Genomic DNA, 11,599 nt, shown 5'->3' on the forward strand with positions numbered 1-11,599 from the left:
TATTGATCCGTGGTGGTGATCCATCTATTCGAGGCACAATTCTGCGAGCATTTGCATGCATCTGTAACTGCATGTTAATGGGATGTAGAAACATCACGATCGGGAGTTGTTGCGTCTTTTATTACCTCTATATACATGCATCAGAAAATGATAATTTTGCCTGAACACTCATGCGGGAGAGCAGACAATAAAACGCTGTCTGTGCTGTTTTGCAGATCAACCAATAAATTGTGTTGCCCCAGCAGCTCGGGCTGCTAAATATTCCTTCCGGATTCACATCTCATCTCATATAAAGTAAATGATTGTAAACTCGGCCCTTAAACACTGTTATGTTCCCGGATCGCAATGCGTTTCTGTCATGTTAATGTCTATTCAAATATCAAGATATGAGACCATCAGCCACATTAATTCTATATGTGGGAATATTTTTGTTTAGCTTTCAATTAGTGGTGTTTGCTCGGGATATGAACGTTAGTAGATCCACCGCGGATGTTAATGACAACAAAGGAATTAAACCGTAAACCAGTTGGGTGTCGCTTAGAAATAAAGAGCGAGAAACAAAATGAATAAATTAGGTCCGTTTCAATCCCCTTTTTACGTGTCCTCATTCAAATTTAGCGTGTAAAAAATACTAATAAGATAATTATTAGAAAGTTGCTCCTCTGCAATACGCAGGAGTAGACACGAAGCTAAAATATGCAGTTACACTGGAGTTCACCTCTCACCTATTGACCTTTGTCTTGCCTCGGGATAACGATGACCCGGTCAGCGGCTCGGAGAGAGAAAGATGCACCATTCATTTGGATGACCTCGAAGTCTGAGATTACTTTTTTCTTTATATATTTTTCTCTTCCCCCCCTCCCAACAAAACTCGGAACGCTTTTGTTCTGGGTGTCTGTTTCTACACACGATATTTCATCCAGCTGAATAGATGGGCGACTGGGCCATAGGATAATTGTTCATATTATAATTTCATACTCCACATAATGCATTATTTCTACACCTAGAGCTAACCTAATTTTTGCCCAATCTCTTATTTTAATAAGCCAAAAAATATGCTCTTGGCTCACTTTATGAACTGGAAGAAGGAGTCTTTTCACGCAATATGTTTTTAGATATAAACTACAGACCTATTTTTAATTACAAAGTTGACAAATTAAAGTTACTTGAGCATGCTGAATACCTAATATGATTCCATTTCTCAGCCACTATAAACACGATTTAGAACAACTATTCATAACACCCTCGCTGGTTATATATTTCATGCATATCCGCTTACATAATTGTTGATGAATTTAGACATTAATCCTCTACAAACAATATAGCTTATAATGTTCTTCTCATTAATATTAACTGAAAGGTAGAAAGGAATACACTTAAAGGTCTGCAGAGGACATTTTGACAGTGCAAACATTTTTTGCAAGTTTTATTTGTAATTGATATGAATGATTTTACATGCTAGCCAGACGAATAATGTGTTGAGCCCAATTTATTTAGTATTTGCATATAAACAAAATACACACCATTAAGGTCGCTTTACTATAAACAAAATAGCACAAAGTGGAATGTTTAACAAAACCATCAAATGTGTCCTTTTTGAATGCAAATGAGTGTGCACTTGTGAAGGTTAGTATGCTGAGGACAAGGATGATGAAACAATGTGAGGAAAAGTTTGTAGTAATGGTCCCTCATGTTCCCTTCCTACTGAGAAGTATGTTTGGTTGACCTTATTTTAAACTCTTTAATCATCTTGTGCAAATATGTTCCCTTGCCACAGGGCTTCAAGTTACATGTTTTAATGTGTAGAGGATGCTTGCAGCAGGTGTGCAGTCAGACTTGAAAAAAAATCTTACCTTACTTAATCAGAGCCTCTACTGTATAATAGATTCACTTAGAAATACACATTCATTTAAAATAGTGGAGAAAATGTGTGGAGGGAAAGAAAACGTAATCTGAGTTATAGGGTTGAGGTGAAGGTGAAAAGAAGAGCTGATTTATTTGGGTGCACTATCACTTTAATTTCATTCCATGGCAGCTTCAGCATTTGCCTCTCAATTGATGAAAGGCGAACCGCATTGTTTGTTCAGACCTGACATTTAGTTTGAAAGCATTTGAGTGTGACTCTACTCTGATGAATTTGTGCTCTTCTGTAATTTCTTCCTGAAGATGTACGGTTTGTTCACGAGACTGACAGCTGTGCTTTGCTTATACGGGGCCAAACACATGGTAAATGGAAGGAAAATAAAACCAAAATAACTCAGCTGTAAATGTATTACTGCCACAGGTAGAAACAATGGTGACATTGAACAAGTTGAACACATTTCTTTCCCCTTTTATTTTTTTCCCTTCCTGCAGAAATAATGTCTTGTAATGAAATTCCTTACAAAATGTACTTTATTAAACTCCTTTAATTAATCCATAAGGAATATTTTTATAATGAAATACAATAGCTCAACATTATTTATAACAGTGAAGTTACCTGTTAATTTGTCTTCTTCTGGTAAAACACTCTAATTGAGATATTCAATTAAATCATGGGATGGTTCATCATGAGAAGAATATTGACCATATTCGGTATTGTCTTCTATTTCAAAGGCAGCTTTTTCAAATCTCCTGAGGAGTGCTGCATGGTATGAGCAATGAGAGAACATATACGGTTTACAGAATATCTTAAACTACTTTTTCAATTCACACATATGCTGTGGGTTCCTTTTTAACTCATTGTAATTAATGCTAAGTTGACCTAAAATTAACTTAATGCATAATATGCATGTAATATCCTCACCAGTGCTCAGGGGAATACAATCAATGTATCAAGTTAAGCTCTTTCTCACTCTATGTGAAGCACTTATAGATAGTTCAGTTGTTGTTTTCGTTGTTGTTGTTGTTGTTGTTGTTGTTGTTGTTGTTGTTGTAATTACAGACCTTTTGAATGTTCACCTCCCTTTTTAGTTTTTTTCTGCTCGTCTGATTTTACTGTTTTTATTTATTTGCAAAGACTTTCTTGCACTATTAGTCTTTTTAGATCGAGCTCATTCACATATTTGACTACCAAACAATTTGTGCATCAAGAAAGTTAAAATGAAGTGCACCTGTTTCTATGTGAGTGTGTGTGTCACTGTGTGTGTGTGCCAATGCATATTTGGGTGCCCTGTGTACAATTACTCAAATATTTGTTTTGTTTCCGAGGTGCTACTAATAAAGCGTTCAAAAAAATACAAAGCAGCTATTTTAAATAATTGTTCACTCTCACGTGCATTCATGCTCACACACACACACACACACACACACACACACACACACACACACACACACACACACACACACACACACACGCTGAATTACAAATCCATACATAACACATTGTGACAGAGCTACTGAACAAGCTACACACCAATCCAGTCCTTGCCTCTCCTCTCCTGCTACACTCCAGGGAGCAGATGTTTGGGGACAGCTTACAGCCTCAGCGAATTCCTGTGTACAGAGCAAACAGCAGCACTCAGCACTTCTGGCTGCAAAGAGAAATTTGCTCTTGAAAAGGGGAGTGGGGGGCTTTAAGTCATTGTAAGGTATTATGAGGATGGTAGGGAGAATAGAGTGAGAAGGGTTGCATGTAGAGGTGAAACTGTGTCAAGGTTGCTAGTGTGTTGCATAGGATAATTCCCTGTTTCCATAGACTGGTGCTGTGTCGTAGCAGTGTGTGAGAGCATTATGTTCAGTGTACACAGTATCTCCCAGTGGCATCCTGCCGCATCAGTAAAATCAACCAAGGTGGCCCTACTACATATCTGATTGTGTGGAGTCTCTGACCTCTTCCACGAAGCCCTGTTTACTCACTAGTTTGAATTGCCCTTTCAAAAGTTGCAGACAGGCAAAAAGTGAAGGGAAACAATGGGGAAGCATTGGAATGAGCCTTAACAGAGTTTGCTGATACTGCATCTGAGACATCAGCCATAACCTAGGACCAGCGATGCTAATGATGCCATTAATATGATCCACTGATTTAATGGCAACAGTCTTGTGGTGGCATGCTGCATGTACTCCCTTCAGTCTACATTTTATCATTTGTTTTACATTTAAAAAAAGAATTCTGTCTGTCAAAATGTTCGTTGTGTTACTCAAATATCATGAAGCATAAGCATATTAAAAGACTTAAATAAATACATGTTTTTGATTCCTTTTTGCTTCCAATATGTTTACATTGCAGCTTTACCACATGTGCTCGGAATGAATGGGTTAAAACAAACGCTCATGTCCAAACATGTGCAAGTACACAAATTTTGACCTCTCATCAGTGTATTATAATCCCTAAACAAACCATCATAAATGAGCCCAGCGATGCTTATTTGTCTGAACGACGACTACACCCTCCTCCTCTGCCCCTGGGGTGAGGTTGCCATAGTGACAGATTCATAGACATATGGAGAGAGAGGAGAGGGAAAGCCGAGTTGAAGGGGCGGGGCTGCAGGGGTGAGTAGAGGGGGGACAGAGGAGAAGGGGATGGGTTACAGTTTGAGGACGTTGGCGCTCTGTCTTTCAGATGTGTCTTTGTGTTTCATCTGTCAATCAGCCATCCGTGTCAGTCTGCGCTCAGTGAGCGAACAGTTCATGAACTTTTCTCAATCAAGTCTCTGTCAGGCGCCATCTTGTCTATATTTCATCAGAGAAAGGATTGATTCTCGTGCCAGCTTCACAGTTTTAAAAACACAATATGTGCAGTGGTGCCATATAGGCAAATAGTTCAGTGGAAAAGTGTATTAATAAATTGATTTGGAAGGCTGTGTTCACATTTTGCAATCTCTGGCCATTTTGTGTTTACACTGATGAACGATAAACACACATAGGCTACAGATGTTTTTGCTACTCACTAATTAAATTCAGATGATGTAATCAACCTTTCAGCCAACCTGAGGACAGCTTGACAATGGACCGGGAGAAAAGGAGAGAGGGAAAGGAAGAGATGTGAGAGGAAGGGAGGGGGGTAGCAATGAAGCAGCCATCAGGCTGGCCTCGCTGCTATAAAAACACATTTTTTTCATCAGCCATTTTATGCAAAAGGAGTAGACCAGGTGCTCAATCAAACCTCACGCCTACTGTTTTATTTTTCATCTTCACCCCTCCCAATGCTCCTCTGCACAAACCTTCTGTGTGTCTTCCCTCGCTCCGTTTCTTCTACTGTTCTTCCCTCTCTGTATGTCATTCGTCTTCCCTCCTGCCTCTGCTCTCCAACTGATATGAGAGAGTGACCCTTGGGCCCTCGGGGGTCAAGTGATACAAGGTCATTGGCGGGTCATCACTGCTGACTGGCTGACCTCTAAAAGGACTTCTGTAAGGAGCCAATCAGGTCTTGTTCCTTCCCCCCTTAGGCGGATCCCCCTCCCCAACTCATCAGCAGCCTGTGTCACATGACCAGGGCGAGGCATCAGAGGGAGGATGATTAATGATGCTTTTAGTACCTGTTTAGAATGAAGCTGTCCACACCGCACTGTAATTACCTACTCCCAGGCGGCAGCTGCCCAACATAATTGCTTTTTGTTTGTTGACCTGGTTTATTGAGGAGAAAGATGGTCTTGGCAAGGCAAAGATGGTACTATTTACTGTACACAGAGGTGAGAGGTGATGCATGTATGTTAAAAATGTGGTTGACAGTGTGTGTTTCAAATCAATGTGAGCTACAAAACTGTGAGCAGGAAGGTGTGTTTAGAGGAGATACAAGAGACAAGACGCAAATATGCTTCGGGCACCGTGCAAAAAATCCATGTAAAGGATTCAAGAGTTGTGGTATGCAGCTAACAAATGGCAGTCAGGAAGCTGTAAGACATGCAACCCTCCCACCTAAGGTCAAAGACAGCCACAGACCTCTTGTGCAAGGGTACAGCATACCACTGGAATAGACAAGTATTCAACATGCATAACAGTTAAGGAGGGGTGTACCCTGTCATGCATAATTGATGTCAGTATCTTCAAATAATGTTGCTGTGTTGCTCTGAAAATTCAAAACAAAGTTCAGAAGGTCAATGGAATACTGCACCTGAATCCCCCCACCCCCCCTTTTTTTTTTGGCTACAGGCCTAAGGCAAATATGAACATTTCAGTACCTGCGGCGCATGCCACGGGAACAGTGACAATGAAACCCAGATAAACAGCCCCTCGTTTGACCTATGGAGAGCATAAATTTACCGCCCATAAATCCTTTGGTGTTTCAGCTCCGTTTGGCGCATTTGCTGTGCTTCTCCAGCCAAACAGAGAGAGGCAAGTGTCGAGTATCAGTGCTGCTGTATGAGCAGCTTTCATCCTGCCCCTGGTTCTCACATAACTCAGTCCTGCAGCCTTTATCACCGCCTCATAAATAACTAGGCTATCGCCTGATAATGTCCACTTAATGCTTAGTCAATAAAGCCCACAGTAAGAGGGGCCTTTTTTAGCCTCTCTCCTGTACATAAATATAAACAGTGCAGTAGATTGATGTGATGGGCAGGCTCTTTCTGCACTGGGACAAAAAGAGGCAGCGTGTGGGCCTGAGAGCTGAAGGTGGGCTGTGGGGCTGCAGGTGTTTAGAGGAGATAGTGGGCTGTAATGAGGGGGCTGCAAGAGAAGGGCTGAGTGGATAGCCTTGACTGATCACCTGTGAAAGGCACATACACACATATACACACAAATGATAGCACACAGACAGAAGCACATGCGCACGTAGGGACACTCATTCACACACCCACATACTAATGCCATCATTAGTTAACCCATTGGTGCCGAGGCCTGCTGCACAAAAGCTCATCCTCCCTATTTGAAGGGCATTAGAGCATTATGATAAAGACACTCCCAAATGAACTGCTTCTGTATGTTGTTAACGCCTCTTTTTAATCCTTTGACACATTTGCAAAACCAACCTTATGATGCCACCACAGAATGATATCCAGGGATGTAAGTTTCATTGTTTTGTGCACATTGTAGAGACAGTTATCGACCATTCACACTAGTCATCAGCCCATCCAATTCCAGTGTGGCGCCACGGGCAGCTGTAGTCAGTGTGATGGCTGGAATGGGATCAGACTGAGCCCTGGGGAGACAGGAGAGACTGACAGGGATGTTGCCGGGTTGAACGAGGGGCCTGATTGTGATCCATGAGTTAGCCAGCTCAGCAGCACCTGGGCTTGGAGCAGCAGCTGGGAGAGATGGGGAGGACGACACAGAGTTGGTTCAAAATGAGAGGGATGAGCCAATCAGCTTATATTGACACACATGGTGACGTGCAGTGGGTGCTTTGGATGTTGTATGAGTGTTTACTCTGCACACATTTAGTCAGGCCAGATTTAGCCCCAAGAACAGGCAATTCACCAAATAGGACAGAAATTCCTGCTAATTGATATTCCTTTACATGTTTTGTGTGAAATGCTGAGGCTAATATAGATCATCTGGGAGATATTTAGACTCTTTTACTTGAGCTTTTATAATAACACTAAATAAACATAATGGAGTTACAGACCGTTGCGCCACTTCATTATGGCTAAGCTTTCGAGAATCATAACTTACCTCAGATAACTTTGAGGCATATTACCATCCAGTTAGATTCCAAGATCTAATGCTATACGTGTGTGTGAACTACAAAGAAGACTATAAATGAAATTATTAAAAAGAAATGCACTGTCTTTGGACAGGACTTTTATTATCATGGTCTGGTAATGATGTAACAGATTATAACTAATGAGCAAAATGAAAAACAGAAACACAATGGTATTTACCAAAACATGAAATTGGCAGGTCTTCACAAAAATGAAGATGTAAGTATAATTTTTCCAACATGTGCCAGAAAGTTTACTTCAAAAGAAGGGATGTGGGTCATAGAACAAAACAAATCAGAAGCAGAACAAAGAAAATACACATAACCAAAGTATTTGAAGCAACAATTTGGCAGATTTGGCAGGTGAATGCTAAATGTGTTAGTTAAATTGGGTTCTTGATATGGAGGGTGTTGCATCTTACAATACTACACTGATGTAACTTCCTCACACCTGCACACACACATGTAAAGGAAATTAACAATCCTAAGTCATATATGTATATTCAACTGATCAGTTTTTTTACTTGTTATTGCGATTTTTATATTCAAACCGTTGCTTACATGTCTAATGTTCTTTTTCATTTTATTATCCATTTGTGAACTCTTATCTGTACTATCCTGTGTTCTATTCTTACTCTGTTACTGCTACTATCCCTTCCTTTTAGCTTATCTTAATATACACACATTTTCACCACACTTTGAGATCAACAATAAGAGGCATGATTAGGGTAGCGCTTGTAAACAATGTAATTACAAATATGTTCTAAAATGATAATAATAATAATCGGGAGAACAGAATACGTTTCCTTGGGTGAGGCAGAGTCGGGTATCCTTGATGTCACCTGTGGTGTCCCTCAAGGATCAGTTCTCGGCCCCACCCTATTCACACTCTACATGCTCCCCCTTGGCTCTATCATCAGCCGACATGGAGTATCATTCCATTGTTACGCCGATGACACCCAACTGTACCTCAGGATCAACCCTACCTCCTCTGCAGCCCTGCCTTCACCCACACTTACTGCCTGCCTGGAGGAGATACAGGCGTGGATGAAGCAAAAATTCCTGAAACTCAACAGCTCCAAGACCGAAGCCATTATAGTTGGCACCCCACACCAGGTTCGGTCATCCACCATCACCACCATCACCTTCTCCGGCCAAAACATTACCCTCTCCTCAACAGTCACCAACATGGGTGTGAAAATGGATGCCCATCTGACTACGTCGCTGATATTAAACAGCTGTGCAAGAACTCCTTCTATCACGTCAGGAATATCGCCAAACTCCGCCCCCACACTCACGCCGAAAAGCTAGTCCACGCCTTTGTCTCCTCCAGGCTGGACTACTGCAATGCACTCCTCATCGGGATCCCTAACAAAAGCATCCAGAAGCTCCAGTACATTCAGAACAGCGCTGCTAGGATCCTGATGAGGGTGCGCAAATAAGATCATATCACCCCCATCCTTAAAGCACTACACTGGCTCCCCGTGGAACTGAGGATTGAATACAAGGTCTCCCTCTTCACCCACCAGTGTATCCATGGAACTGCCCCCCCTATCTCAAGGAACTCCTCACCCCTCATACTTCCTTGCGGACCTCCCGCTCCAGAAAAGCCAACCTCCTCAAACCCCCCAGGAACAAGCTCCGTACTATGGGAGACTGGGCTTTCTGCTCGGTTGCTCCCAGACTGTGGAATGCTCTCCCCGAGCACATGAGAGCACCACAGACCGTGGAGGCTTTTAAAAAAGGCCTCAAATCCCATCTGTTCAATAGAGCCTTTGCCTGGACCTTTTATCTTATTTATTACTACCCTTTTATTTATTTGTTATTGTTTGTTTTTACTGCTTTTTATTAATTCTACCGTGTTGTGTACTGTTTTATATTGTTCCATGCTCACTGCTTGTAGCACTTTGGGATTTGAACTCAAATATGAAGTGCGTTATAAATTAAACCCATTATTATTATTATTACCTGGTTGACAGCGGGGGGGGCCCTGCACAGAGCCAGGAGTCTCTGCAGCTGCAGGATACTGAAGTTAGACACCCCAATGCTCCTCACCTTCCCTGAGGCCTGCAGGGCCTCCATGCCCTGCAACACAACACACAGCAGGGAATGAGGAGCTCTAAATATCCTACCATTTATCAGAAACAAATATAAAGATATGTTACAGTTTCACACTAACAGGAGTGTAGATGAACCTCCAGGGAGAAAACTTGTTTATCTTTCACTGTCATATCAATGGTAAATGATTCTGTGAAGGACAGTGAGGATGAGTGTGGAGCGGCATATGGATGTTGTGGGGGGGCCGTTGTAAGTGTAACAGAAAGAGTGTTGTTACCCTCCACACATCCACATAGTCGATGTCAGAGGTCAACATCTTTCCATCCTTCTTCGGGAAAAGCTCATCACCCATTTTCTAAAAAAGAAATGTAAAGGTAATAAGAGATGCTTCTTGGCAAAGATATATGGCATGTGTGCTTTTTCGATTTGTAATTGCATCCTCCTTCAACTCGACTAAGCACATTTAGAAACACATATAGAGCCATAAATGTTGCATAATCTGCATTCATTCTTATATATTTTAAATATTGGCAATAAATATGAATATATTATTTCAAATAGTTGTTCATTTAGTGAAACCTGCTAATAATTAGCACTTTGCTCGTAATAATCACCTATATAAAACATAATTAAGCCTATTTTCAGTCAAATAAATGTGGTTAGCCATGTGTGTCTTAGAGCTATTGCCTGAGTTTCATTTGGAGAGTTTCAGCCCCCTAATGAATAAGAATCTTGAAATGCAGCTTTGTTGGAACAGAATCTTAAGGCTCTAAAGTCCAAAAATGCAGACCAGCTCCGGTCAAATCCTTCCTTCATAGCATCAGCTCAGGACCTCCTCTATACATCAGGATAAGGAGCTGTACATTTTTAATTGTGACAAAAAGTTCTGAATGTTACGCTCAACCTTTAGACCAACAGGGAAATGCACGAGGTACAGGTCCAGGTAGTCCAGTTGGAGGTCTTTCAGGGACTTATCCAGGCACACAGGGATGTCCTCTGGGGCATGATGGGTAAGCCACAGCTGTAGAGGAAATACAATAAGAGATAATGAACAGGAGAATAACAGAAAAAGAATGAATAAAAAAACATCGGAAAAGACATTCTAAACATGTTTAATGCACAACATTATTTAAATGTTGTTTTATTAACTCAAAAGTTTTGTGGAGAAAGTATAAAAAGTTTTATGTTAGAAATGTTTAGTAGGGTCCCCAGCACATAGAAACTGCCAGATACTAACTTGCATGTCTCGGGCAAATTGCACAATGAGCATTTAGTTAGCATTAAATACCAGTAAAGCCTACCCAGCTAGCGGGGGAAATTCTCACAACTTTGGCTAACATTACCTACAGGTTCTAATAATGTTTTAAAGAAACGTTTTAGGATGTTTATTATTTCAAATAATATTTTTACTCTTGGAAGGCTGACTTTGATATATTTTGGGTCGATTTTGAAGTTTTAGGGGACAAATGGATCATTTGAATTGGAAAACGTTTTTTCCACTGTAGAGATAATAATGTTCATCTTGTTCTCTCTATATCCAATGGTTGCAACACTAGGCTACTAATGGTAGTCATCCCACCGAGAGTACAAATATGGCCACTCTGGTTAAAACTGCCATTTTGAATCCTGAAAGTGTCGGAAATTGACTCAGCATCCTCAATAACCACAAAAACCACTCCAGAACTGTCCATATCTGCCAGGCCATTTTAAACTATTGTTTGCATAAGCTACAATGCTAATACATTCTAATTTTGCAAATTGCCCAACATATGTTAGCCTCCGGCAGTTTCTATGTGTAGCCTACTATACAATTCTAACATAAAACGTTGGGGTTCTAAACATCTCCAGGTTCTACGCTGGCAACTAGACTAATGTGCGAACTTCAGCTTGTGTCCACTTTCATGCATGCTGGGACAGGTGTAATTTCAGCTCTTTGCCATTCAAAAACTCATCAGTTGTGTGAACAGCATGCTTTGCCCCCCC

At 41.0% G+C, this 11,599-nt stretch overlaps 1 protein-coding gene and 1 long non-coding RNA gene across 2 annotated transcripts in view; one reads left to right on the top strand and one right to left on the bottom strand.

The window, feature by feature from the left end:
• The first annotated feature begins 568 nt into the window (after positions 1–568).
• LOC104956909 (uncharacterized) lies at positions 569–8,696 on the top strand. Its single transcript, XR_799613.1, has 3 exons — positions 569–579; positions 2,855–2,857; positions 8,612–8,696. It is a non-coding gene; the product is annotated as an uncharacterized lncRNA (long non-coding RNA).
• A 169-nt stretch (positions 8,697–8,865) lies between these two features.
• LOC104956946 (aldose reductase-like) overlaps positions 8,866–11,599 on the bottom strand; it is a 4,695-nt gene continuing 1,961 nt past the window's right edge. The window contains exons 2-6 of the mRNA XM_010784526.1: positions 10,521–10,637; positions 9,894–9,971; positions 9,496–9,643; positions 9,140–9,291; positions 8,866–8,979 (exon numbers count right to left, since the gene is read on the bottom strand). Coding sequence (XP_010782828.1) covers positions 8,866–8,979; positions 9,140–9,291; positions 9,496–9,643; positions 9,894–9,971; positions 10,521–10,637 — 609 coding nt within the window. The remainder of the gene's footprint in view (positions 8,980–9,139; positions 9,292–9,495; positions 9,644–9,893; positions 9,972–10,520; positions 10,638–11,599) is intronic.

Source organism: Notothenia coriiceps, unplaced genomic scaffold (assembly GCF_000735185.1).
Source record: "Notothenia coriiceps isolate Sejong01 unplaced genomic scaffold, NC01 NC01_scaffold00026421, whole genome shotgun sequence".
NCBI lineage: Eukaryota > Metazoa > Chordata > Actinopteri > Perciformes > Nototheniidae > Notothenia > Notothenia coriiceps.